Raw genomic sequence first — 27,996 nt, 5'->3', positions numbered from 1 at the left:
AGGATATTTGGATTTCCAAAGCATTACACAGACGTGAAAAACATGGGGCGTATGCAGAGGCAGAGAGTGCTGGGGAAGTCCTGGAGTGTCCCTGTCATAAGACATCTTTTAGCACCACTGAAGGATTACTTTGCTTGTGACTAAGTTCTCTTGAAATGAACTGAAGTTTATGGTGCACTTTTCATCTTTCTCTTTCAGAGTAAAAAGACTCAGGGAAACAACAGTTTATACATTTTTGTTTTACATGTTTAAAAAGTAATAAACCTAGTAAATGTGTGTAGTGCTCTGTGAAGTGACAAGATAATAGACCTTGTGCAACTTTGTATTATTGAGAACTGAAATGAGGGTTGAACAGTGATAAAAATGAACTTCTCATTTATCCAGGCTGTAATTTTATTTATTTGAGCTGGTTTCCACCATAAAGTTTTTTTTTTTTTTCAGAGTAGTTTTTGTATTTATTTAAAATAAGTTGGTCTATTTATATTAAATATGTTCATTTAATCAATTAATGGAAATGGTCACTATGATGTCTAAGCCTAAAACTAAATATAAACTTGTAACTGAGTTTAGAAAGGAGTATCATCAAATGTTAGATAAGAGAAAAAAACTACAACAGAAAATTCACCAGGGGACTTTTTTTTTAACATCAGATTTTTGTTCAAATCCTGGTTTTCTTTTGACACTTCCATTTAATGATTGTGCATTTCATTACAATCACCACATCATTAATAATAAAATAGTTAACTTATTCGGATGGTATTTTAGAGTCTTAAAACGAGTTACTTGCTAAGGCTTCACATGACCTGAGAAAAGAGACTTTTATTTTGAAGTGTGATTGGTAGAGTCCTGTTTTGGATGGACAGCACCGTTGTATATCAATGATTTGTTTACAATGCTTGTAGTAAAAGTAAAGAGCAGTAACGTTACCATGTGTGAAATGTTTACATAGTTAACAGTAGACCAGTTCATCTGTTGTTTAAACATGTTTCGTCAGGCTGTTAAGAAACTAGGTATCTATCATAATGTCAAAATTCGGTCACTGTCAACACTTGTATTAACGTTACACGTGCTATGCTTTAAGAGTTCTTAATGAAGACGTTTAATGTAGAAGTCATGCTTTGTTTGTTTCATTCCGTAACGTGTGTCATTATCAAAATGTTCGCAACTTAAAACAATGTTAGAAGTTTTGAGTTAAGACGAATTTTCTAGACTAAATCTTATGTTAACTATTTATTAGCATTCTGGAATGATTACTAATAAAATACAACTTTACTGTTTTTATTTTATTCATTGAAAGTTATTTATATTCACAAAAGAATAATAACACCTGTGGCATTCTTATAAAATGTTATTTTCTAAAAAAAAAAAACATAAATAGCATCTCAAAACATGCTGGTCAGACTAAACTAAATACATTAAACCCAAGATTTTCAGCCTGGGGGCATGGGAAATATGCTTATCTTATTTTCTATATTGTCCTGGCATTCCTAACAAATTATCTTTTAAAACATATAATGTTTATGCTCTTCATTTTAGTTATTTTAGGTCCCTGGGTTGACTAATTCATATATTTAACAAAAAAATGTGGAGAATAATAGTAAATCCTTTTGGAAGCCTTTTCTTTGAGGTTTCTTAAATACCTGATCACTGAAACTGGATGACTGTTTTTCATGACTGAATAAAGTCGTGTTTGTCTCAATATATATAAAAAAAAATAAAAAAAAACACGTCGCATAGATTATAAAATCAGAATAACTATCCAGACAATTATTTTGCATCTTAGCAGAGCTTTTGTGGAAGAAGGAAGAAAAAAACCTGTGGCTTATGAATTCAAAAAATGTACACCAAGATGGCTTTTTACTTTAAAGTATTTTATAGGAGGCACAAATTCACAATCGAAACTGACTTTTTTTTCCTCTGTTGGCATGTAAGTATCCTAACCCCCTCTGTAAATGTAATAGCATTTGTTATGAATTACAGATTCTTTGATGCCAGATGCTGGAAAGCAACTTGTGACAACAGCGATGTCCACAATTAAATGTGTGGTGGTTGGAGATGGTGCCGTTGGTAAAACCTGCCTTTTGGTTTCATTTACAAACAAGTTCCCATCAGAACCAACAGTAAGGAATGGATTTTTTTTTTTTTCCAATTATGTATGCAGTACTATTGCTCTGATTGATATGTTCCTCTCTACCAGCTTGAAAAAGAAAAATACAACCTTTGTACCCATTATTAGTGATGACAGCTGAATAGATCGTTAAATCCCATCAGTTGCAATACTCATGGAAATAATCCTGTCAATTCAGTTGCTTTGTCATGTTCTTTTTCAGGTGTTTGACAACCAAGCTGTGACTGTAATGATTGGTGGAGAACCATATTCTATTAGATTGTTTGATGCTGCAGGTATATGATAATAATGCAATTAATCTATACACTTAGAATACAGTGTGGGGAATATCTTAAACAGATTTCATATGAACACAATTTGCCAAACTCACAAACCTAAATATTTCAATATTTTGTAGGTCAGGATAAATTACGGCCCCTAAACTATCCCCAAACAGATGTCTTCTTAGTTTGTTTCTCTGTAGTTTCTCTTTCCTCGTTTGAAAATGTGAAAGAAAAGGTGAGTCTGACAGTGATCTGTCAATAATGTGGAATCATTTATTTTTTGCTAACAACAATTCATTTAAAATGCAGTGGGTGCCTGAGATAACCTATTACTCCCCGAAAACCCCCTTTCTGCTGGTTGGAACGCAGATTGACCTAAGAGACGATCCTATAACTATTGCAAGGCTTGCAAAAAACAAACAAAAGCCAATCAACCCAGAGACAGCTCAGAAACTAGCCAAAGACTTAAAGGCTGTGAAATATGTTGAATGCTCTGCTCTAACGCAGGTGGGTATGCTTGTAGAGTATGTTCTGTTTCTAAAGCCATGCTTTTGCTTTATTAGCATAACAAAGCGATTTGCTTTTTCTTTTCATTACAGAAAGGACTGAAGAACGTATTTGATGAGGCGATATTAACAGCTTTAGAGCCCCGAAGGTCCCAGAAGACATGCAAATGTGTTATTTTATGAGCTGGACACCGCAGCATAATCAAAGATGAATCTGGACGTAATCCAACAGAATTGGATTTTTTATTTTTATTATTTTTTTATCAGGAAAGTAACAATAGCTTTTACGCAACAGTTTATCCCCCCATTATATACCATGGTGCCCATGTCACATAATTGGATATGTGTGCAGCTTTTACACATACAACTCTCTTTTGTGATACTAAAACTCTTCTTAACAAAAATGTTAGTATGGTAGGCTAGAGTGGGGTAAGATGTGCCACATTTTATTTAAGTTGTCAAATAATAAGAGGAGAAATGTGAAGTAAATAGGAGTAAAATAGGCCAATTTATATGTGTGGATGTCTGTCATGACAGATAATTGTCAGAGCCATGAATATGACTTCTTTAAAACAATGCAACACCATGTCCCACGGTAGGGGTAAGTTGTGATATGTCAAGTTGAGTCATTGGGTAATATCTGAGAAATTTGTATTTAAAAAAAAAGCTCTTGCTGAACATTCTTCACACTTTCTTTAAGAAAATACGTAAACCTGTGTTTTGGAGTATTTCAAAAATATAGGCCTACATGGTTTTATACATTGCCACTTTGCCAAAATTATGCAATATATTTTTAGACTAGGCTAAACTTTGGCATTGAGGGAAAAATGGTCAAAAATCACCTTTTCTCATTTTTTTTGTCAAACATGGCCCTTTAAAAAAAAAAAAGTCACATGACATAAATTAAGACGGTGATATGTCTTTCCACTGCTATATTTATATATGCAATTATACGTATTAAATTCAATATTAAAATTGTGGTCTTGTAGCCCAAGACTGGTTGCCCACTGAAATTAAGAAGGGTTGAGCCTGGTCGGTACATGGGAGACCTCCTGAAAAATGCTGGAGGAGGTGTTAGTGTGGCCAGTAGGGGGCGCTGCTCACCCTGTGGTCTGTGTGGGTCCTAACACCCCAGTGTAGTGATGGGGACACTATACTGTAACGAGCACTGTCCTTGTTAAACCGAGGTCCTGACTCACTCTGTGATCATTAAAAATCCAAGGATGTCCTTCGAAAAAACAGTAGGGGTGTAAGCCCTGCATCCTGGCCAAATTTGCCCATTGGCCTCTGTCCATCATGGCCTCTAATCACCCCCATATACTCATTGGCTTCATCACTCTGTCTCCTCTCCACCAGTAGGCTGGTGTGTGGTGGGTGTTCCGGCGCAATATGGCTGCCGTCGCATCATCCAGGTGGATGCTGCACATTGGTGGTGATTGAGGAGATTCCCACTTCTATGTAAAGCACTTTGAGTGCTGTGAAAATCGCTATATAAATGTAACAAATTATTATTATTACTAGAGAGAGATTCATGTTATGGAAACATATCTGAAACTCAAGTTCTTAATGAAGACCCTCCTTAAACATGAATGAGTGTTTAAGGTACTCAGTCTCACTGCAACAAAGTGTTTGGGAGATAATAAGGAGTCTTTTTACAAATAAACAGCTAAATACTCATTTATATATTGTGCAAAATTAAATACAAATACAGAATTAATTATGACAATCTTCAGATCATATACAACAATTAGAGATGCACTTATAATTTTCTTAAGGTTTTTTTAAGTTCACCATTACATAGAACAGCGTTTCTCATAACAGAGAACAAATTCAAACAGAGTTGGGGTACTCGAGTCCAGCTTGCACTTGTCACAGACTATCTATCATTTGCAAGTGATTTTAGGTCTTGTAGTTTAAACATTCAAGTGATTTTCAATTGTTCAAACTCAATAAGCCATGAAAGATAACTGAATTGGATACTTGCACGCACATACGCCCGCATGCATTTTCGTTTTTTCAGATCCCAATACGCTGTTTCCATTCACTCAAGTAACATGGTCAGTTACCAGTTGAATTTATATCGATGATACAGTCATGTCTATAGTTTTTCACATCTGAAAAGCCGTCACTCAGAAATGTCGCAATACAGAAGTCAAGTCGGCAATTACTTCCATTAGCCTACATGGCAACTTTTAGTTTGCTCAGCAGGATACTATTAATGAGATGATGTGAAATTTAAAAAACATGCTTAAAGCAAGCCTAAGATACTGACTTAATATTTAGTTGGACTCGGACTCGACTCAGCTCTTATGGACTCGAATAAGGTGGACTCTAACCCAACATTGCAGGACAGATCTCCACGCTACTGTTAGTGACCCGTATTCCATAATGGCCTGCCCAGAACTGTGTATCCTTCCCACCGTGAGTGAAACGGATAAACCGAACTCCAGGTCCATAATCCTTAAAGACGTGTGTCATCTGAAATAATAATAAAAAAATATATATAGTGAGAATGACAGAGTTATTTGATTAAATTTGTTAATTTTCATTTCTACTCACTTCACACCACTTCATATCATTCCACTGTGAAAAGAAAACTGGTTCAGGCTCAAAGGTATAGATGGGTTTCTTCTTCTGATCAAGCAACTCTACACAGATCTGGTACTCACACCCACAATCGCAGCGTTGGGAATACCTGCAGCAGACAAAACATTTGCATATTATACTTTAACTGGAATAATAAATGAACCACTGATATGGTAACATAACATGAGAGTTTGAGTGAACACTCACCAGTCTGATATTTTGATATGAGGTTGCTGTTGATCCATGAAAGCAGCATTATAACCTTCTTTCTTCAAATCAATCAGCTGTTGCTTCAAACATAACCTGAGGACAAAGTTTACAGGTGTCAAAAAAGGCCTCAGACTCATCTATTGTCATATTGGTTAAACCGAATGAAAATTGTATTTAATGCAAATAATTTCAACTGAAGAACAGTCATATCAAACTTACATGTAAGAGGTGACAAAGTATTTTGGAACTGTGTTATTTGAGATTTCTATAGAATTATCTTCTATCGCCCAGCAGTCACCGCCATTCTGTACAATCTTCCATCCATTGAACTCATCTAATCAGACCACCAGAGAGGGGAACGTTACATAAATGGAGCAAGTGACATTAGTGGCAAAGGAATAGTGTTACTGTTTTTTTGTTTTAGTTTTTTTTATTACAACACAAGTACCAGAGGTTCATATAAGCCTATAGACATAAGAGTCTTTGAATATTGTCTTGGACAAAGGGGGCTTGGAATAATTTAAACCTGAGTAAATATTTTTTTTAGGACTTATTAGGTCCCTCTTGGAAGTTTTCCATTTCTGCATGTACATACTTGAAATGTGCTCTAGTCTAAAGATCAGTTTTTGTTCCAAATAGTGCAATATTGAGGTATTCATAAAAGCCTGTTTAACCAACATTTGTTGTGAGCCATAAACCAAAGATGATTGTTGTGGTTAAACCACAAAAGTAAAATAAAAAATTTGATTTTGCAATACCAAATCATAGAGGTAATCACTAAACATGCTAACATAAAAACAAACATGCAGTGCATTTTTTATGTTGTAATGCACAGCATGAATAAAATGGATATTCGTTTTAAGTTTACATTTAATAGTATTATTAAATTATTAGTGTTTTTAAATATTAACTTTAATTGAGCGTTAGATGACAGCAAAGGTAAAAAATAATATAAGAAATGAGAATAAGATAGCTGTTGATATCGACCAATACTGATAATAAAAAAGAAAAAAAGTCCAATATCAACCAATAACTGATATGTAACAATTTACAATCAGCTGGTGGAGGATGGAGAAAAGTGGAAGATGTCTAAGCATAAATCTGTTCAGAAAAATAGCATACAAGCTGAAAAACTACAAAACTAACAGTTTAGAACATGTTGAGACAAAAATATAATTGTTGAGGAATATCAATACAGTGCTGCCTTGCAAACACTGCAAGGTTCCAGGTCTGTTTCCAAAAAGCATCATAAGCCTACAGATTGTAAAAACCATTGGCACCATTGGTCTTTATGATCAGCTTAGGTTGACGATGCTTCTGGGAAACAGCCCAGAATATGAAGTGCACTGCTTTATTGAAACATTACTTATTTTCAGTCCAGTGGCTCACCGTCTGCCCTGGGATTCTTGAGCAAGTTCCGTCGTTTCTTAGTTATAAAGTAAAACAGGCGCCAGTCCTCTGGGGGTCTGGAGGCATCACAGGGCTGGATTCCCTCTCTCCGACAGCGCTCTCTCCAGTGTGCAGCACTGTCCACCAGCTCCTTCCACTCACGACACACCAGCCGACAGACTCGCACCACCTGATGTTCAGGCAGGTTTAGTAGGATCTCCTCAACCACAGCTAGAGGAACATCTGGCTGCTGACAGAGGAAGAAAGATTACCTTTCAATTTAGATCCAGCTGTGGAACATGGTTGCTGTTGGTCCGAGCTGGTAGGGTTGCCACCCGTCCCGGTTTTCCAGGGATTGTTCTCTTTTTTGAGCAACAGTCCCGGAAAATTAATATTCTTTCCCGGGACACAAATTGTCCCGTTTTTTTTGTTAAAATGTACTTCTAAAGTAGAATTTCCTGGTTTCAAACCGTTTCCTTCTGTTACTGCAGAGCTGCCACGTGCAATTAACCCTTCTCACGCACAGAAAAATCGCGAAGCAAAGAGGACACGGAGACCGACTGCGCTGACTCAGCGCAGGTTACTTGTGATATAAAAAAAAATCTCAGCTCTCAGATTCTGTCAATTTTATTACGAAATTCAAACAATAAACACCGTTTTGGCGTGAAAGATCCCTAGCGGCACGTGAACTGATCACCTCTAGCTAATAGTAAATAAACACGAATGAACAATGTTAAAATAAAACGAACAACTTACCGAAATGTATATTCATCATACATAATATCGATCAATCAGTGTTTTTCAACCGCGGAAAGGGTCAATAAAACAGCTGGAGAACAATTGTCACATAACATTACCTCAGGAAAGCCATTTGATGACCATAATAGGCTATAGCACGTTAGTTGGCTAGAAAAAAAAGAGCTGAGTAGGCTATTTAGCTAAACATAGGCTACTATATTACATATTTATTATATTTACTTATCATTAAATAAAGTTGTTATTATAATAAAAAAACGCATTATATTTAATTTGTTAAATAAAGTTATTTTTAACCTTAAATAATTTTACCAGCTGATAAGGCTCTCTGTATGTTTACAGCATTAGGTGAGATTTTTTTCTTGAGAAAAATTTGTTTTTTGAATGAATGTAATGTAAATATTCTTCTAATATTTATCCAAATCAGTCAATTAAATCAAATCACAAGAATTGAACTGAATTGAAATCCTGAAATTTGTTTCAAGCAATAATAAAAAACGTATCTTACCAGAAATTGTACCATATAAACATTGTAACATGTTGTCACTAAACCTAATACAATTCAGTTCAGTTACTAAAATGTTTTGACAATCACAATACACTTATTTGCAAGGTTATTTTTTTTAGAGTTAAAAATTTCAGTTAAATATAAAGAAAAAACAGCGCTGGAAAATCATGCAAAAACATCCCCCCCCCCCCCCCCCCCCCAAACACCACAATAGAAAAAAGTGTCCCGGTTTTTCACAAATCAAAGGTGGCAACCCTAGCTACCATGTTCAATCCCCGACCATTTTAAGATGGTATGACCATCTGGTTTATTGCTGGTCCACAATGATCGACTTATCATAAGGCAAGCCAGTCAATTTCAACATTGCATGGCCAAGATATAATATGATGCTAATTCTCTATAGCAACTGGCTATAACTGAAACCAAGAACTCAAAAACTTACTGAGTCTGATCTGGGTTCAGAGTCCCTCGAAGTAACATGAATGTTCCCGCTCTGTGAATGACCCATTCTTGTTTTTTTAATGGCATTTGATATCTATCAGTCACTTTTGCACGTCTGGACCTACTTGCAAAAACACGGAAGTTACGTATTAAAAAAAACTGACAATGTTACAGAAGAAAAAAGAAAACGCAAATAATAGTAGCCACCTTCGCATTCGTTATATGTCAGACCGATCTTCTAACCAGCGATAACGAATGTTTATTGCAGCAGGACTCTAATCTGCCTCTGGAAAACTGAAATATATCTGGCAGTGGAGCGTGACGACTCACTACCGGTTTGACGCTGTCAACTGATCCGTTATATATGCGTTTTTCCAGTTTAGATATCTCATTAGTCACATGTAGCAGCATTCTAGACTTCAAACGCCGCTGAATCAGTATAATCCTTATAATCAGTATAATCCTTTTAAACACATGTTTTACGAGATTCAAAATCGAAAGTTCTATTACCGTATGCGTCATTGCCCCGCCCACAACTCTGACGAATGCATACGGGTTCAAAAAAGGGGAGAAGGGCATTCCCTTTTTGGCGTTTTTCAACCTCTTTACCTGATTTGCACAAATCGAGTAGGATATAAACAGAAAAAACAGAAAAAAAAGAAAAAAAACAGTAAGTGGATTGTTGTAAACTTGATTTGTGTGAATTCGCTAGATGAGTGATGAATGTCCAAATATTTTTTTAATAATTTTATTTTTAGTATTTTAATAATGTGTTACTCATTGTCATGGATTACATGATGTTACTGGCCATACCAATATAATATTTTCAGTAAAAAAGCATCTTATATTGCTGAAAATCATGATTTCTTGTTGTCCCAATTAGTCGGTGTATTTTTTACACCATTGTCTAAAAATAAAAATAAAAAATTATTTTACTTTTTAGGTATTTCGTTTATTGTGTTTATAAAATCCCTAAATAGTAATTTTCCTAATTATACAATTATTAATTCTGATAGGATGTGCGTTCTGTGCTTTCTCTGAGAAAACATTTTAGTTAAATATACAGTTATTTTGTAAAACGTCAAAATTGTTCCCACAATATCAAAAGGAAAACAGAATGCATCACTGATCACTCAGTAGGTTGCTTAAAAGTCTTTTAAACACGATTTCATTAGTGCTATGTGATCTTAGCATGTATGCTAGTAAGTGGTGGTAGCCTATGTTGTTTTAAAACAAAAAGGCTGATTATTTTAATTAATGTTGATTTTGGATAAATTCTTTGATAAGAATCTTAGGCTTATTGGAAGATGAATTAAAAGATCCATGTTTGTACCCCTTAACCCCAATTTATTGGTGTGTTTGATTTACTATTTTTGTATTTGCACTAACTGAATGCCATTATAAATGCATATTATGTTGATTAAAATACATAAAATAAATTATAATAAAAATACCAGGAAAGTTTGTTGATTGCGTCATTTCCCCATACATTTCTTTTAAATATTTTATTCTACATCGGTTAGTCTTTTATCCTCATGGGGGTGTGATCTCATTGGACACTTGCAGTTGCAGAATAAATTAATCATGTGTGACAAGTACTATTGTAAATAGTGTATTTCACTATGGCATCAGTGATCAGGAACTTCAAAAGATTGCAATTGGCTTTGGTGTCCTAGTAAAGTTCCTAGCAGAGACCTTAAGCACTTTGACTTTTCAACATTTTGATGTAGGCTACCAGGACACGAGAAAGCGGAGACTTCACTGGAGAGGATTATTAGACTGATGAGTTGTTTGCCACTTCAGATACTAACCTGATTGAAACCATGATTATTGTAATTTATATTTTAGTGAACCCAAGTTTCACTTGCCTTTACAAATAAATTGAGTTATTTTTACAATTGCTATAGACACTTTCCTAAATACTTACTTTTTCAAAACTCTTTACACAGTGATCACAACATCAGCCTATGTGGGCAAAACTGTTGATCATTTATCATTGCTTTGACACAATGGCTTGACTTGGCAATTACAATAGTGACAATACAATACTTGACGTGACAATAGTAAGCCTACGGTCTGACGTAAAACCCAGAAGCGCTGCACTGTTTATACTACGTCGACAGCGTGGGAGAAAGACGTGGAAGAGATTGTTGAATAATGTTGTTATTTTTTTTTATTTTTTTCACACAAAAGGTATTCTCGTCTCTTCATAATATTAAGGTTGAACCACTGTAGTACAGGAATATTTTAACTTGCTGGGCCTTGAAGGTTGCAATGACGCTGCTGTCAATAGAGGGACAGAAAGCTCTCAGGTTTCATCAAAAATAGCTTCATTTGTGTTCCGAAGATGAACGAAGGTCTTAAGGGTTTGGATGGAACGACATGAGGGTGAGTAATTACTGACAGAATTTTCATTTTTGGGTGAACCCTTTAAATTGTACACATTTTCAATGGTCAAAAACCAAATGTTGGTCACTTTTCATACAGCTGATACTTTTTCTTTTGAAAAAGAATATCTGAATAACAAATGGCTCTGCAGTGAGGGTGGGAGAGGGAGACTGGGCTGATGATGAATCAGGGCCTGATTCATCATCAGCATTGATTATCAGGCATTATACTGGGATGAATCAGCGACAATGAGGAGAGTACAGATAGCTCAGGGTGGGAGGCAGTATCTCAGTGTCCCAGTCTATTAGCCAGTCCTCAGTCTCAAGCTCCACCAAAACTCCCACAGGTACGATGGTTGCTGGTTCACACCCCTGGTCAGACTCACATTGGGGATTCTGTATCCGCGGTGCTCCGTCTCTCCACCCCTCCGCACTCCCTCCGGCTCCACCTTGATCCACGGGTGCAATGGCTCAGTCTCCTCGGACACTCGTCACCACAGCTCTGCCTAGGTCTCGAGCGCCAGCGTGGTCACTCTGGTCCATCCCGTCATCCCCACCATGACTGTTGTCCCCAATCTTCTCCTCCTTGGTCTTCTTTGTCTGTCTGTCTGCTTTTGCCAGCCCTTCGCCTTCTCCTCGCCCACCTCCAAAGCCTCCGCCATCCCTCCCTCATCTCTTCCGTTTTTGACACGAGGTCGTGCCTTCCGGGAGGGGGCCTTATGTCACGTATATGTTCTGTCTGTTTCATTATCATGGACTTTTAGTTTTTCGTCAGTCACATGTGTTCCTTTGTCTTTGTTTCCCACTACTCATCAGTTACCATGGACACTCATGACATCTACACACCTGTTGATAATTTAGTTCTTCATCACCGTGTATTCAAGTTCCTCCCTTTGACTGTTCTGTTCAGTGTCGGGTATTGGTTGGTGTATGATGTGTGATCGTAGAACAGCCTACACTCTGTTTCTTTGCCTTATCAATGTGGATTACTTGAGTTTGTTTTCATTAAAGAACCCTTTTATTTATTGAAACCTTTATGAACTTTTCTTCATTATCATCTGGACCTAACTGTGACAAAGTTTTATGATTAAAGTACACACAAGTACAAATGTTTGAGTATGTATGCAGTCAGGAAATTATAATAATAAATTAAACAAGTAAATATCACCATAGAGAGAACTAGACTACTAGAATATAACATCAGGCATGTAGAGCAAACCTTGAAGGAGATTTGTCTCCTTCAAGCCCCAAACCTTCAACTGTTATTTCATAATCAAGCTTCAATGTACATTTATAAGTTAACATAACATCACTTACACACAGTAACTTTGAAACGTTTATTGACGTTAACTGTATGGCACTTAAGTAATTGATTATTTCATAAGCAGTGCATGTCTATGGCTGTAGTTATAGTCGTCGACTAAGGTCCTTCATTTTAACAGTGTAACATATAGGCCCGGTTTAACAAAGAGGGCTTAGACTATGCCAGGATTAGGCCTTAGTTCAATTAGGGCATTTAAGTAGCTTTTATAAACATGTCTTAGAAAAAACATTTCTGGTGTGCATCTTGAGACAAAACAATGGCACTGACATTATAAACGTTACGTTGTATTTGATATATATTTGATATATCTCCTAATGGCATAATGTTTCATTACATTTCCTAATTTGAAGGTCACTTTTGCGCCTGTTAAATTTAGGAAGGTTAAAAACAAAATGGAAAACACTCTGTAGCATCAGACTGGATAGATCTCCACACTACTGTTAGTGACCCGTATTCCATGCTGGCCTTTCCAAAATTGTGTATCCTTCCCTCCATGTGTGAAACGGATAAACCGAACTCCAAGTCCATAATCCATAAAGACGTGTGTCATCTGAAATAAAGCAGAATAAACACAGGGACAGTTACGCTTTTATTATTAGTTTGATTACAGGGGAATATCTACACTGTCAGTATTATTCTACTCACTTGACACCATGGATAATTTTTCCCCTTTTGAAAGAAAACTTTCTCAGGCTGAAAGGTATTGATGGGTTTCTTCTTCTCATCAAGCAACTCTACACAGATCTGATATTCACTTTCACAATCAGAGTGTGGGGCATACCTGCAGATAAGACATGATAAGACATGACAGAAATGTGGATCTGTTCTAAAATTGTGTTTTCATTTTAGAACCTGATTTAACATTGGCGATGTGTTCTTAACGGGACATCGGAAAATTTAAATTCTGTCATCATTTACTCGTTTCAAACCTCTATGACTTTATTTCTTCTGTGGAACACAAAAGGAGGCGTTTTAAAAGTCGATGATTCCAACATTGGACTGCATAAAAACACTGAGACATTTTTCAAAATCTCATTTTGTGCTCCACAGAACAAAGAAAGTCACATAGGTTCGGAATGACAAGAGGTAAACTATCCCTATAATGATATTTAAATTCAATTTATGTCCTATGTGTGTGTTTTTTTGTTTTGTTTTTTTGTGTAGGACAGTAGAGACTTGACAGAAAACAATGTTGAAGAGGGAGGGGGGAACAGGAGTGGAAAGTACCACGAGCTAAGACTTGATCTCGGGTTACCTGAAACCTAACCGTACCCTTTATGTCAGAGCTTATGCAGATTCTAAAAAAAATATATATATATATATATATATATTTTATTTTTAGAATCTGCATAAGCTCTGACATAAATGGTACGGTTAGGTTTCAGGTAACCCGAGATCAAGTCTTAGCTCGTGGTACTTTCCACTCCTGTATATATATATATATATATAATTTTTTTTTATTTTTATTTTTTTATATGATTGTCATACAGCTTGGGTTCTCATACTGCCAGGCACAATTCCAGCATAAGGCACATGTGACCCAGATGGACAGGTCATTTAAGAATGAATCACATAAAATATGAAATTCACCTCCTAAGATACTGTAACATAAAATGGGAGTTTGAGAGACACTCACCAGTCTGATATTATGATATGAGGTTGCTGTTGATCCATGAAAGCACCACTATAACCTTCTTTCGTCAAATCAATCAGCTGTTGCTTCAAACATAACCTGAGGACAAAGTTTATGAGTGATTCATGTGTGATTGGGTTCATGATAGATTTATTTTTCAAATTGTTACATAATACTGAAATTAAATGAGCTCAAACCTTTTTTTGAAGGATCTACAATATCAAACATACCCACATGACGTTACAAAACATCTGGTGACCGGAAATATTGTCCTATTTCCTCCTGTCGCCCATTGGTCACCTCCATTCTGTACAATCTCCCATCCTTGAAGTCCATCTAAATAAAACATCAGAAAAGACACGTTCCATGAAGCAAAAATTAATTATAGTGACACTTATTGTACAATCTTAATGATGTGACTCACTTTGTGCACTGGGATTCTTGAGCAAGTTACGATTTCTGACACTTAACCTGCAGGTGAAAACACAGAAGTTATGTTTTTCGCATTTTGATGATATTACAGTAAACCAACTGAAGACAAATAATAGTAGCTACATTCGCATTAGTTTTATGTCAAACATCGCTCTTCTAATTTACTGCAGCAGGACTCTAATCTGCTTCTGGAAAACTGAAATATATCTGGCAGAGGAGCGTCTTTACTACTGGCTGACGCTGTCAGAGCTGATCCGTTATATATACTTCTTGACGGTTTAGATATCCCATTAATCAGAGGATTCTGGACTTCCAAAACCGCAGAATCAGGATCTAATTCTTAGGGATCACGTGTTTACTGTTTATCGACAATATAGAACACAGAGTGATTGTTGATGGCATCAAAGCCCCTCCCACAACTCTGATAAATGCAATAAGGCTGCAGTAGGACAGGACATGTTATGGGAAATGTATTATGGTATTATGGTACAACTAGACATAAGATAGATTCTCAGCCTCGAGACTCATCACCCATTTTGAGAAGTTAGGTTATACATTTGATAAAGTGTATGATATTTATCAATGTCATTCAGTGTCGGCGCAACGAGTGGGTTCAGGCGCCAACCCTGCTGTCATTTGAAGATATGAAATATGGTATGAATAAATATCAATGTTAATGCATTTTCTGAATACTTTTATTATTATTATTATTAATTAAAAAAACTAACTATTATTATTGTTACTTTTATTAATTACACACTCTTTATAAAGATTTTATAAATTCCTCTTTATAAATCCTTAAACACTCTAAAACACTATAACACAATCCTAAAACACTCTTTATAAATTCCTTTAAATGGTTTTCATAAGCTCTGGCCAGAGCAAAATAAAATGAATTAGTGGTTTAATTGGTTTGTAAAGTATAATTTGCTGTAAATAAACCTCACTCCCCTGGCCTTAAAGAGGCATACCAACAGCTGACGCTAGAGGCTGTGGTCTTTACCATCCTTATTAACAAGCCCAATGCCAGCTTGATGCTGGTTTCAAGTGGGCGGAGTGGAAATAGTTAACATTTGCACTTTATTTTCATTTTTAATGTTTTGTTTCATGATATGCCTACATATAACTTGTATCTGCATTTTGATAAAAAATAATTAATTGATAAACTTAATAAATATGTTTTACAGTAAAAAAAAAAAAAAAGAGTCATGCTGGAAAACACTACCCCTCATCAGCTGAATAGATCTCCACGCTACTGTTAGTGAGCCGTATTCCATAATGGCCTGCCCAGAACTGCGTATCCATCCCACCGTGAGTGAAACTGATAAACCGAACTCCAGGTCCATAATCCTTAAAGACGTGTGTCATCTGAAATAAAGCAGGAAAAACACAGGGACAGTTAAGCTTTGACTATTAGTTTGATTACAAGAGAATAACTGGACTGTCGGTATTGTTCTACTCACTTGACACCACGGCTCACTGTTCCCAAACGAAAATATAACTTTCTCAGGCTGAAAGGTTCTGATTGGGTTTTTCCACTGATCAAGCAATGCTACACAGATCTGATACTCACATCCACAACAAGAGACTGGGGCATACCTGCACCAGACAAACAGCAAATAAAAGCCTTCCTATTAACAAAGTGGCCTTTCATATTAAAACCTGATTTGTGTCAAATGCTAGTACTGTGTTCTTAAAGGGATAATTCACCTAAAAATGAAAATTCTGTCATTTACTCACTTTCATGTCATTCCAAACCTGTATCAATTTCTTTATTCTGAAGAACAAAAATTATGTTTTGAAAGTTGGACAATGGACCCCTTTGACTTTCATTCTATGGACAAAAAACAGTGAGACATTTTTCAAAATATCTTCTTTTATGTTCCACAGAAGAAAGAAAGTCATACAAGTTTGGAACGACATGAGGGTAAGTGAATGATGACAGAATTTCTAGTTTTAGGTTAACTATCCCTTTAATGCCATTTTAATTCATTTTTACATAAAGAAATAAGATTTATTATTGGCACTTTTGCCTTTATTTTGTAGAACGATTGAGACTTCACAGGAAACAATGTTAAAAAGAGATGGAGGAGCAGGATTGGAGAGTACAAAATACAAAATAATCTGCTGATAACAATTTTTATTTATTTATTATTAATGTCATATCACTTTGGGTTCTCATACTGCCAGGCACAGTTCCAGCATAAGGCATATGTGACCCAGAGGGACAGGTCATTTACAAAAACATTTTCACATAAAATATGAAATTCACCTCCAAAGACACTGTAGCATGAAATGGGAGTTTGAGTGACACTCACCAGTCTGATATTTTGATATGAGGTTGCTGTTGATCCATGAAAGCACCACTATAACCTTCTTTCGTCAAATCAATCAGCTGTTGCTTCAAACATAACCTGAGGACAAAGTTTATCAGTGATTCATGTGTGGATTGGCTTGATGATTGAAATTTTTCAGAACATTCAAACATACCCATAAGATGTTATAAAACATTTGGTGACTGTGTCCAGAAGTGGTTTATTATTTTCTTCCGTCACCCAGCGGTCACCTCCACTACGTACAATCTTCCATCCGCGAAGTCCATCTGATAAGAACATCAGAAAAGAGATGTTACCTGAAGCAAAACATTTTTACAATGTGAAATGTGTACAATCTTAATTATATGAGCCACCTTGTGCGCTGGGATTCTTGAGCAAGTTAGGTTTTGTGCATCTCAACCTACAGGTGGAAATAAAGAAGTTACGACTAATATTCTGAAGATACAGAAAATATGAGAGAAATCTCATATTTTTTATTTGAGAGAACACCCCCCAAAAATGTGTACATGCCCCCTCATCTGCTTCTGTAAAACTGTCTTGTGGTGGAGAGTCTTGACAGCAGACCTGTTATATGTACTTCTTCTTGGTTTAGATATCCCATTATTCAAATATAAAAATCCAGCCCATCCGGCCACACGTTTCCCCATTAATGTTTTGCTAGGGTTACGGCCTTTAAATTGGAATATATACCTTAATCAATGAATAAATAAAGGACAGAAACAAATAATAATAGATATTGTTAATATACTGCAAATGTGTTAAATATTCATATTGCATTATATTGCAGGCTGTTAATTATTAAATTAAAATTTGACTTAAATTATTTTATTTGAACTGATCATAACTACACGGAAGAAAAAGTCATAACTTAATCCTTAATTTATGGGATCCAAGCTATAAAACTCTTAAATTCCCTTTTGTTGCCCTAAAGAGAAGTTCCCATAGTTCATAGAATCCAGAGTTTAACTGTAAGATCATAACGAGGTAAAAAAAAAAAACATGAAAAAAACATTTATTCAGAAAGAACATTTTTCTGTTGATATGAAAAATCATGTACATTTAGCAATATAGCGGGTGAATTATGTACAGTATATGATGTTATGATGAACTATATGCCTTTCTCCACTGACGTTCTGAGTTGTACAAAGCGTTTCTTGATGATTGTTAGAAGGCAGCTGACTGACTCTGAGATGGTGAACGAACAGAAACATGGTTTGTGCAACATTAGCAACACATTATTAACTGTTTGATAACATAGTCAAGCAAATGGCTAATCATATTAAACACCGTTATGTGTCTGACGTTGTAAAGCGCAATACCATCGTGCAGCATTTACTACAGTAAAGAGAGCGAGTAAATCTCTGAGCTGGTGTGAGTGAGTGGAGGCGGGGCTAATGTGCATATCAATGGCTCCTCGTATACTAAATGAAGAAAGTGTGTAGAGTTACATTTAAATATTTTAAGGCATGAATAATTTTTTATTCACAGCAAAAAAAAAAAATTTTAACTGTCAGTTTGGTGATCAAAGATGAGTTTTAAGAGATACAATTATTGACTACAGGAGGACTTTAAATAGTGGTTAAATTTGTAAAAAAAAAAATTGTTGTTGCATTTTTAAAGTTTTGTTTAATAATATGCCTACATGTATCTTTATATCTATTATTATTATATTATTTATAGGCACATTACATGACACTCAAGGACACCTTACAAACACAATAAAACAATCAACATAAAAAAAATCATTATTATAGTCTGGACAGACTGGATACAAACATAAAAGTAATCACATAAAAGCCTGCCGAATAAGATGGGTCTCAAGATGAGATTTAAAAACATGAAGACTTGCACTGTTTTGTTAATCCTGTGGCAGCAAGTTCCATAAATAAGGAGCTGCATGACTAAAGGCTCAGGACCCCATAGAAGTAGTGCGAGTTTGAGGGAGAATAAAAGTGAGTGCAGAAGATGATTTAAAGGGGTGGTATAATGCCCCTTTTTATAAGATGTAAAATAAGTCTCTGATGTCCCCAGGGTGTGTATGTGTATGTAATTTTAACTCAAAATACCCCACAGATCATTTTTTATAGCATGTTAAAATTATCCCTTTTTGAAGGTGAGCAAAAACGCAAAAAATGCTCCCGGCACAGAGGGCGGAGCTTCAAGAGCTTGTATTCTTTGCAGCTTGCAGACAGACACGCACTTAAATGTCAGAAACTGTTCTGCCCATGTTCAAACCGGAGTCGGACAATGATGGAGAGACTCAAGAAGAAGTGACAACATGTAGAATGCAACATTACGTTTCTGAATGGTTCGTTGATGAATTATGTTGCTGATGTGGAGTTAACTATCTTCAAGTCTTTGATTAGCATATTCTGTCACGATAATCAATAAATCGCTCGTGTGGGAACTGATGTAAGATGCCTAAAGTGCATTTGTGTTACGTACTGTATTGCAATATATGTGAAAACACAGATGCGACAGCTTGAGCTCCTCACTCCCTTTGCTGCGTGTTCCCGGGGGCGGAGTTTGTCAGTTTTAGGGTTTGTGATGTCACTAACCTGGGAGGAAGCTCGTGTAGTCCCTATCAGTTGTTTGTTGTAGTCCTTAAAAAGCCATTTCTGTAAAAGTAAATATCCCCTTTTGCTTTGAACTTTGAGCGTCGTAACTTTGCAGATGTTGTTTATGCTCAAACAGCAATATTACACACTAACTAAAGTTAGAAAAGTGAAATCATAATCAACCACCTTTTTAAAGTACGAGAAGGAGTGTAAGATATGAAGAAGGTCAGATAAGTATCAATACAGGAAGTGACTAAAGCATGAACAAGAATTGCAGTGCTCTTTATGAGAGACAGACAAACTTGGTTTATATTAAGTATGTGGAAATATGCAGAGCAAATGACACTGTTTAAATGTGCTTCAAATGAGAGACTACTGTAAAGTATGACCCCCAAACTATGAACTTATTTAGAAACAGAATCAGGAAAGTTATCAATATTCACAGATGAACATCAGATTGATTTTTCAGCCGACAAGAAGAATTTCCGTTTTACAGTTAAGTTAAAGAAGATTTGATGTAAACCACTCTTTAATCTCTGCTAAACCATCTAAGAGTACAGATGGAGGTAAAGAAGAGGTAGTTTATACTTATATGTTTAACATTATGTACACTTATCTAAGATAACCATGATTATTGGAACAGAATACATTTACAAAAGACCTTTGTAATGTCATACTTGTTATATCTCCTTATAACATATTAGAATTTATTAGAATTCCTCACCTGAAGGTCACTTTTGTACCTGTTAAATTTAGGAATGTAAAAAAAAAATATTCTGGAAAACACTACCTCTCGGCAGCTGGACAGATCTCCACGCTACTGTTAGTGACCCGTATTCCATAGCAGCCTGCCCAGACCTGTCTATCTGTATCCTTCCCACCGTGAGTGAAACTGATAAACCGAACTCCAGGTCCATAATCCTTAAAGATGTGGGTCATCTGAAATAAAACAGAATAAACACAGGGACAGTTAAGCACTGACTATTAGTTTGATTACAGGGCAATAACTGCATTGTTAGTATTAACTAACTCACTTGACACCATGGATAAGTGTCCCCCTGTTGAAAGAAAACTTTATAAGGCTGAAAGGTACTGATGGGTTTCTTCTTCTCATCAAGCAACTCTACACAGATCCGATATTCACTTCCATAATCAGAGAGTGGGGTATACCTGCAGATAAGACATGACAGAAATGTGATTCTGTTCTAAAATTGTGTTTTCATATTAGAACCTGATTTAACATTGTTACTGTGTTCTTAAAATAATAGTTCACCTAAAAATGTCAATTCTGAATTCTGGATGATTTACTCCCCTTCATGTCATTCCAAACATGTGTTCTTTCTTCTGCGGAACATAAACAAAGATGTTTTAAAAGTTGGTAAGTCCAAACAACATTAGCCTCAATTAACTTTCATTGTATGGACAAAAAAAAAAGGTTTTTTTTTTTTTTATATCAAAATATCTTCTTTTGTAGAAAGAAAGTCAATACAGGGTGAGTAAATGATGACAGAATATTAATTTTTAGGTGAACTATCTCATTAGTGACACTTCAATTCAATTTCTGTACTGATTACATAAAATGTATGCAGATTATTGCAATAAAAATACAAAATGATCTGCCAATAACATAAAAAAATTACCACGTGGGTTCTCATACTGCCAGGCACAATTCCAAAAAAGTGAATGTGACCCAGAGGGACAGGTCATTCACAAGAATTAATCACATAAAATATGAAATTCACCACCTAAGATACTGTAGCATGAAATGGGAGTTTGAGTGACACTCACCAGTCTGATATTTTGATATGAGGTTGCTGTTGATCCATGAAAGCACCACTATAACCTTCTTTCTTCAAATCAATCAACTGTTGCTTCAAACATGACCTGAGGACAAAGCTTATGATTGATTTATGTGTGGATTGGCTTCATGATTTATTTATTTTCATATTGTAACATTGACTTAAATTAAATGAGCTCAAAACGTTCTTGAAAAATCTAAAATATCAAACATACCTATGAGATGTTGAAAAACATTTTGTGACAGTGTTGTCCGGAAATAGTTTTCTATTTTCCTCTGTCACCCAGCAGCCATCTCCATTCTGTTCATTCTCCCATCCTTGAAGTCCATCTAATTAAAACATCAGAAAAAAGACATTATCTTAAGAAAAAAATCATTATAGTGACACTTATTGTACAATCTTGACTAGGCTCACCGTCTGCCCTGGGATTCTTGAGTAAGTTCCGTCGTTTCTTAGTCATAAAGTAAAACAGGCACCAGTCCTCTGGGGGTCTGGAAGCATCACAGGGCTGGATCCCCTCTCTCCGACAGCGCTCTCTCCAGTGTGCAGCACTGTCCACCAGCTCCTTCCACTCACGACACACCAGCCGACAGACTCGCACCACCTGATGTTCAGGCAGGTTCAGTAGGATCTCCTCAACCACAGCTAGAGGAACATCTGGCTGCTGACAGAGGAAGAAAGATTACCTTTCAGTTCTAACCTTACCTTTTGAGTGCTGTTGAAAGATCCAGCTGTGGGACATGTTTGATAGTTTTCAGTTGGCCTTCAGCTACCATGTCTCAAAAACCAGCTTGACCTGCTGGTATGACCAGCTGGTAGTTGATTATTTCTGGTCCACCAGCTTAGAATTGATAGAAACTAGTTACCATGTTCCAAAAAAAGATTTTCTAGCAGAAAAGTTTGTCCATTTCCGCATTACGCCTGGGCCATTACGGCAGCGCAAGACTCTTTAAATTTGATATTGTTCAATATTTTAAGGCAGTAACTAAGATCTTTCCTGGGAACACAAAAAGCACCGAATCCCAGTAATGGCTGTATAACATAACAAAGAACATCTTACTGAGTCTGAACTGTCTTCAAAGTCCCTTGAACAAGCAACATCACTCTCTGACGGATCCATCCACAGAAGTTACGTTTTACAGTCGAACGATATTACAGTAAACCAACTAAAAAACAATTCACATTAGCTAGCTAATTTCGCATTAGTTATATGTCTAGCATCGCTCGTCTAATCATTGAGCAGCACTGTAATCTGCTTCTGAGAAACTGCGGCAGAAGGGCGTGCGGGTGACTGCTGAACCGTCCGTTGTGTACTTCTTCTAGTTAGTCACATGACTGCATCCAGCAGCGATAAAAATAAAGTGTCTGCGCGTATTACTATTATTACGGTAATTTCAGGAACAGAAGATAACGCGCTTTCAGAGCGCTTTTTTCTTCGAGTTGCCCAGAACTGATCGTTTAAAAAAAGATCCCACGTTTTGTACTTTGTTATTCTTATTATTCATAACAAGTGTCTGTGGCATTGCTGTATTACTTTGAATACTGTTTTTTACTGTCTTTATTTAAGATGTGTTTACAGCATAAATATTTGCAATGTCATATACAATATGCATAGTCTACCTCATATGAAACCACTTCATTGCAGCGTTTTGGAGATATTTGACATTCTTTAATTTGAAAGGCCTATAAAGACCTACTTTCTAATAAGTATAAAAAAACGAATGGCAAGTTCTTATAGGGGACGTCCCACATATGCATACCTCATGAAACCATTTTACTGCAGCATTAAGTGGAATATAGAAACCATATAATGTATGTATAAACTCAGCAACAAAGTATCTTCTGTTTTATTACATGGCACATTAATTAGACACCTTAGACAAGATAGTTGTTCTTGTGACCCTGCTGCCCCAATGAGCATTTCTTGTCCAATTGTCACTCAATTATTTTGCAATTCCTAAAGTTGCATTCTTCTCTTGGCATTTAATATTTTTTTTTACTTTTTTAGTGCGAGTTAAATATCTTTTTTGGCCCATCTTAAAAATTAAACCTGCAGTTTCATCAGCTAAAGTCAGCTTCAAGACTCACACAGTAGTTCGTAGGCCGCCCCCCTTACAGTTACAAAGATCACAGCAATTATACCCTTCACCAAGGTCTAAGCTACATCATTGCTTCAGGTTTCTGATTGGCTAAGAACATATATAGTCTAAGCAAATTTCCACACCATTAGTCAAGAAAGTTGAAGCACGATTCCTAGATTTAGGTCTGCTGGGACCTCGGAGGTCGGAGAAAGGCGTCTTCGGGTCTGTTGTCACATGCCGAAGTGTCCCATAGCTCCTATACAAGACCTGCACAGAACAGCCAACGCACACAAAAAAGCACTAGGGAATCGCAGTTTCTCCAAGGTTGAGGACAAACTACCAAAACATACTGATAATACATTCCCAACCCCTCCTCAGGAAGAAGTACAGATACTATTCACTTTAGTTTCTAGAGAAATAAACATGAAAGAGGTACAATTCTGTACCCTCTGTAACCTTAACTCGTCAGCTTGAAACAGATATTTAGACAACACATGTTGAGGGTCACATCAGAATGTACCTAAAAGCAGCTGGTTAACACTCACATCAAACATATTATTAAAAGTATATTTGAATCACTCATTGAATATAGAAATGATTTATGTAGAAATGCTTATCCTTGATTATTAATCACTCATTACATATACTGTACATCGAAGCAGCAGTGGATTCCAATCCACCCCCTTCAATATTATAGAGTGTACAAGTTTCAAAGATTAACATCACTTATACACAGTAACTTTGTAGTCATTTATTATCATAAGCAGAGCATGTCTATGGATGGATGCATATAGTAGTCAGTCACTAACATTTACAACAGAGCTTTGTAATGTTATACTTGGAAAATAAAGTATAAGTATACATTCTTGGTATCTCCTTATAGCATAATGCACAATTAGAATTCCTCATCTGGGGGTTATTTATGTGTACATTTAGGAATGTAAAAAAAACATGCAGGAAGACACTATTTCTCTGCAGCAGGACAGATTTCCAAGCTACTGTTAGTGATCCGTATTCCATAATGGCCTGCCCAGAACTGTGTATCCACCCCTCCATGAGTGAAACGGATAAACCGAACCCCATGTCCATAATCCTTAAAGACATGTGTCATCTGAAATAAACAAAAACAAATGCAGACTTTTTAGTTTGATAACAGGAGAATAATTGTAATTATTATTCTACTTACTTGACACCATGGCTCATCATTCCACTGTTGAAAGAAAACTTTTTCAGGCTGAAAGGATTTGATGAGTTTTTTCCTCTGATCAAGCAACTCTACACAGACCTCGTATTGACACCCACAATCAAAGCGTGGCGCATACCTGCAGGTAAAACATTTCATAATTGTGCTTCCATATTAGAAATGGGTTTGTACCTAACACTGGTACTGCGTTCTTAAAGGGATAGTTCACCCAAAGATTCAAATTATGCTATCATTAATGTGGAACATAAAAAAGATGTTCTGAAAGTCAACAGGGTCAAAAAAGAACAACAACAATTTTACAAAATATCTTTTATGTTTTAAAGGTGGTATCAGTGATGTCAGGCCCAAAAATATTTTTATCACATTCATCTAATCTTTCCTAACGATCCGCTAGCTGCCCGCCCCATAAGCATGCCGTCAAAAAAACGCGTCTCTGTAGGCAGCCTAGGCTCTGAGATCTGCACACAAAAACAAATGGTTTAGCCAAACACTCAAAACCAAAACAAATAGTGTTCCAACCAATCACCGACAGGGGGAGGGTGTTGTGAGGTTTTGTGCTCGTGCACGGCTGCACGCGAAGTCAGAGCTGAAGAAAAAGCTGGCTCAAAACCTCAACGGCTTCAAACCCGTTCTTCAGAAAGTCTATGGGTGACGTCACAGACGCTTTGTCCATATTTTTTTACAGTCTATGATTGCAACAAGGCATATGTGACTCAGATGGACAGGTCATTCACAAAAAAAAAAATCATCACATAAAATATGAAATTCACCTCCTAAGACACTGCAGCATGAAATGGGAGTTTGAGTGACACTCACCAGTCTGATATTTTGATATGAGGTTGCTGTTGATCCATGAAAGCACCATTATAACCTTCTTTCTTCAAATCAATCAGCTGTTGCTTCAAACATAACCTGAGGACAAAGTTTATCAGTGATTCATGTATGGATTGGCTTCATGATTGATTGAACTTTCTTGAAGGATCTAAAATATCAAACATACCCATAAGATGTTACAAAACATTTGGTGACTGTTGTTTCCGGAAATGGTTTCCTATTTTCCTCGATCGCCCAGCGGTCACCTCCATACTGTACAATCTCCCATCCATGAAAATCATCTAATAAGAACATTAGGAAAAATAAAACACAGGTGCAAACATTCTTTCAATAAACAGACATGTTCTGTACAGTCCTAATTATGTGGCTCACCATCAGCTCTAGGATTCTTGAGCAAGTTCCGTCGTTTCTTAGTCATAAAGTAAAACAGGCGCCAGTCCTTTGGGGGTCTGGAGGCATCACAGGGCTGGATTCCCTCTCTCCGACAGCGCTCTCTCCAGTGTGCAGCACTGTCCACCAGCTCCTTCCACTCACGACACACCAGCCGACAGACTCGCACCACCTGATGTTCAGGCAGGTTCAGTAGGATCTCCTCAACCACAGCTAGAGGAACATCTGGCTGCTGACAGAGGAAGAAAGATTACCTTTCAGTTCTGATCCTGTTGGAAAATCCAGCTGTAGAACATGGTTGCTGATTTCTAGATGGTCATCAGCTACAATGTTCCAGAAACTAGTTTGCCCACTTATTCCTGTATGACCAGCCGACGGATGGCTGTATATAGTGGTGAAGGGCTGACGTCAAAACCCGGAAGACTGGTTCCCTCGAGATTTTCCTATGGGGTTTTTCATTTTATTAATAAAATAAAGCCTGTGGTTAACATAACTTGACGATACTCTAAGGTGGATTTTTCTACAATGTAAACTGCACACACACCCCAAACTGTCTAGCCTAGTTACTTATTAGAAACATACGTTTTCAAAACATAAACATAGCTGCTTCAAAAATCACGCAGACGCGTACCCTATGGGCGTGTGTTGTTTACTTTGTATAACAACACGTCCAATTATCGCAAGTTATGTCTATCACCACGGACTTTTTTGTGCTCATAAACTGAAAAATTCCATTATAAAACGACATAGTAAAATCTAGACTAGCCCAAGACTTCCGGGTTTGACGCCATCATCCATTGGACAAGCTAGAAACCAGCAAACAACTAAAAAAAAAAAAAAAAAGAGAAAGAAATTAAACCACTGTGTTCCAAACTCATCTACCATTTTTAACTGGATTTTCCATCAGAAAAGTCAATTTTTGCATTATGTCTAGTCTAGGCCAGTTTGATGTTAGTTCTCACTTCGCCTGAACTGCATTGACTCGAAGCAACATGAATGTGTTCGCTCTCTGACTGACCCATATAGATCAGTGGTCGAGACCTACGTGTGGAAACACGGAAGTTACGACATAGCCTGACGAAGTTATAGTAAAATGGAGATACACACATAGCTAACTTCGCATTAGTATCGTTCTTCTAACCAGCGATAACGACTGTTATTGCAGCAGGACTCTATCTGCTTCTGGAAAACTGGAATATTTGGCAGCGGAGCGTCTTGACGACTCCTTACCGGCTGATGCTGTCAGAGCCGATCTATTATAGCCTACTTATTTCCAGCTTAGATCTCCCGCACACGTACCAGGATTCTGGTCGGAATCCCAATGTATTCCTTAGAGATCATGTATCGACACGTTTCGACAAACCGAAAGTATTGATGCTGTAAGTATTGTTAGTGACGCCATGCCAATGGCTCCTCCTTACAGCACTGACGAATCCAAACATGTTGCACATTACTGTCATCTGGTGGTCAAAAGCTATTATTAAGCTTCATTCACAGCAGCTGGTTTACATATGGTCACTTACATGTTATCAAATAACAAAATGTTACTTGATTTCGAATAAATAAAAATAAAAAATCATCACCATATGGTCAACTATAAATCCATCCATTTTCCAAACCTCCTGTCCTAGGGTTCCTGTAGAGTCAGTAAGACTAGAATAAATGACATTAGGCATGTAGTGCAAATAGTGTTATATCACAATCAAGCTTAAATGTTTTTTTTTTTCAAAGTTTCAAAGGTTTGATGAACTTAACTTTGTTTATGGGTCAGAGACAAATACGGTTTGTCAAAATGGGAAATTCGAAAATCTTGTAAAAACGTATTTTAAAAGCATGCATCGATCAGTTATGTTAAAATGTATATTTATTATAGTGTATTTATGTTGATTTTATGTAATTAAAAATGACATTTTCACAATTTTTTACGAAAGGTAAGATTGAAATTAAAAACCATGTTATTACACTGTTAGGGGTTAACAGTTTAGGACCCAAGGACCAGATGTTTGAAAGAAGACCCGGAGTCAGAATTATAAAAAAATTAAGAAAAGTTTACTGCAGATAGTTTGCAGTTTCATCAGCAGAAGTCAGCTTCAAGATTCACACAGGAGTTCGTAGGCCGCCCCGCTTACAGTTACAAAGATCACAGCAGTTATACCATTTCCAAGGTCTAAGGTATGTCATTGCTTACAGGTTTAATGATTCTCATTGGCTAAGAAATAGATAAACATAGT

At 36.5% G+C, this 27,996-nt stretch overlaps 5 protein-coding genes across 20 annotated transcripts in view; 2 read left to right on the top strand and 3 right to left on the bottom strand.

The window, feature by feature from the left end:
• dnmt3bb.3 (DNA (cytosine-5-)-methyltransferase beta, duplicate b.3) overlaps positions 1–1,277 on the top strand; it is a 32,056-nt gene extending 30,779 nt beyond the window's left edge. Inside the window, exon 23 of one of the 2 annotated variants that reach the window (XM_081386745.1) lies at positions 3–1,277. In XM_081386745.1, the coding sequence (XP_081242871.1) occupies positions 3–144 (142 nt within the window). In that variant the 3' untranslated portion in view covers positions 145–1,277. The remainder of the gene's footprint in view (positions 1–2) is intronic. The other variant, XM_081386746.1, reaches the window with a different exon arrangement.
• Positions 841–5,410, top strand: cdc42l2 (cell division cycle 42 like 2). 2 transcript variants are annotated; one of them, XM_081386757.1, is made up of 6 exons: positions 841–1,010; positions 1,981–2,120; positions 2,331–2,403; positions 2,526–2,626; positions 2,701–2,898; positions 2,991–5,410. In XM_081386757.1, exons 1-6 carry the CDS (start codon positions 983–985, stop codon positions 3,078–3,080), a joined length of 630 nt encoding a protein of 209 aa, XP_081242883.1. In that variant the 5' UTR covers positions 841–982; the 3' UTR covers positions 3,081–5,410. The 2 variants fall into 2 exon arrangements, with proteins under 2 accessions (XP_081242883.1, XP_081242884.1); XM_081386758.1 differs by having other exon boundaries at positions 871–1,010; positions 2,761–2,898; positions 2,991–3,884.
• On the bottom strand, positions 4,559–9,334 carry LOC308703342 (F-box only protein 6-like). Of its 7 annotated transcripts, none has more exons than XM_081386750.1 (7): positions 8,995–9,327; positions 8,789–8,908; positions 7,083–7,332; positions 5,913–6,027; positions 5,691–5,786; positions 5,457–5,592; positions 4,559–5,375 (listed from the first exon to the last, which is right to left on the bottom strand). In XM_081386750.1, the coding sequence occupies exons 2-7, from the start codon at positions 8,852–8,854 to the stop codon at positions 5,229–5,231; spliced, it is 810 nt and encodes a 269-aa protein (XP_081242876.1). In that variant the 5' UTR covers positions 8,855–8,908; positions 8,995–9,327; the 3' UTR covers positions 4,559–5,228. The 7 variants fall into 7 exon arrangements, with proteins under 7 accessions (XP_081242876.1, XP_081242877.1, XP_081242879.1 ...); XM_081386751.1 differs by having other exon boundaries at positions 9,298–9,327; XM_081386753.1 differs by having other exon boundaries at positions 7,083–7,329; positions 8,995–9,315.
• A 2,843-nt stretch (positions 9,335–12,177) lies between these two features.
• On the bottom strand, positions 12,178–22,623 carry fbxo44.8 (F-box protein 44, tandem duplicate 8). Of its 2 annotated transcripts, none has more exons than XM_081387687.1 (16): positions 22,317–22,623; positions 21,671–21,917; positions 21,471–21,585; positions 21,246–21,341; positions 20,492–20,627; positions 20,248–20,396; positions 17,253–17,299; positions 17,054–17,165; positions 16,882–16,977; positions 16,027–16,162; positions 15,789–15,931; positions 14,556–14,602; positions 14,362–14,467; positions 14,135–14,230; positions 13,144–13,279; positions 12,178–13,048 (listed from the first exon to the last, which is right to left on the bottom strand). In XM_081387687.1, exons 1-16 carry the CDS (start codon positions 22,374–22,376, stop codon positions 12,911–12,913), a joined length of 1,860 nt encoding a protein of 619 aa, XP_081243813.1. In that variant the 5' UTR covers positions 22,377–22,623; the 3' UTR covers positions 12,178–12,910. The 2 variants fall into 2 exon arrangements, with proteins under 2 accessions (XP_081243813.1, XP_081243812.1); XM_081387686.1 differs by having other exon boundaries at positions 21,671–21,920; positions 22,317–22,595.
• A 184-nt stretch (positions 22,624–22,807) lies between these two features.
• LOC308703510 (F-box only protein 6-like) lies at positions 22,808–27,199 on the bottom strand. Of its 7 annotated transcripts, XM_081387038.1 has the most exons (7): positions 26,907–27,146; positions 26,728–26,806; positions 25,748–25,997; positions 25,542–25,656; positions 25,358–25,453; positions 24,524–24,659; positions 22,908–24,448 (listed from the first exon to the last, which is right to left on the bottom strand). In XM_081387038.1, the coding sequence occupies exons 2-7, from the start codon at positions 26,785–26,787 to the stop codon at positions 24,302–24,304; spliced, it is 804 nt and encodes a 267-aa protein (XP_081243164.1). In that variant the 5' UTR covers positions 26,788–26,806; positions 26,907–27,146; the 3' UTR covers positions 22,908–24,301. The 7 variants fall into 7 exon arrangements, with proteins under 7 accessions (XP_081243166.1, XP_081243164.1, XP_081243165.1 ...); XM_081387040.1 differs by lacking the exon at positions 26,728–26,806 and having other exon boundaries at positions 22,808–24,448; positions 25,748–25,994; positions 27,065–27,199; XM_081387039.1 differs by lacking the exon at positions 26,728–26,806 and having other exon boundaries at positions 27,065–27,197.
• Positions 27,200–27,996: the final 797 nt, after the last annotated feature.

Source organism: Scardinius erythrophthalmus, assembly GCF_964197995.2.
Source record: "Scardinius erythrophthalmus genome assembly, chromosome: 15".
NCBI lineage: Eukaryota > Metazoa > Chordata > Actinopteri > Cypriniformes > Leuciscidae > Scardinius > Scardinius erythrophthalmus.
The sequence above is the reverse complement of the archived record's forward strand: the minus strand, read 5'-3'. Positions and strand labels throughout refer to the sequence as shown.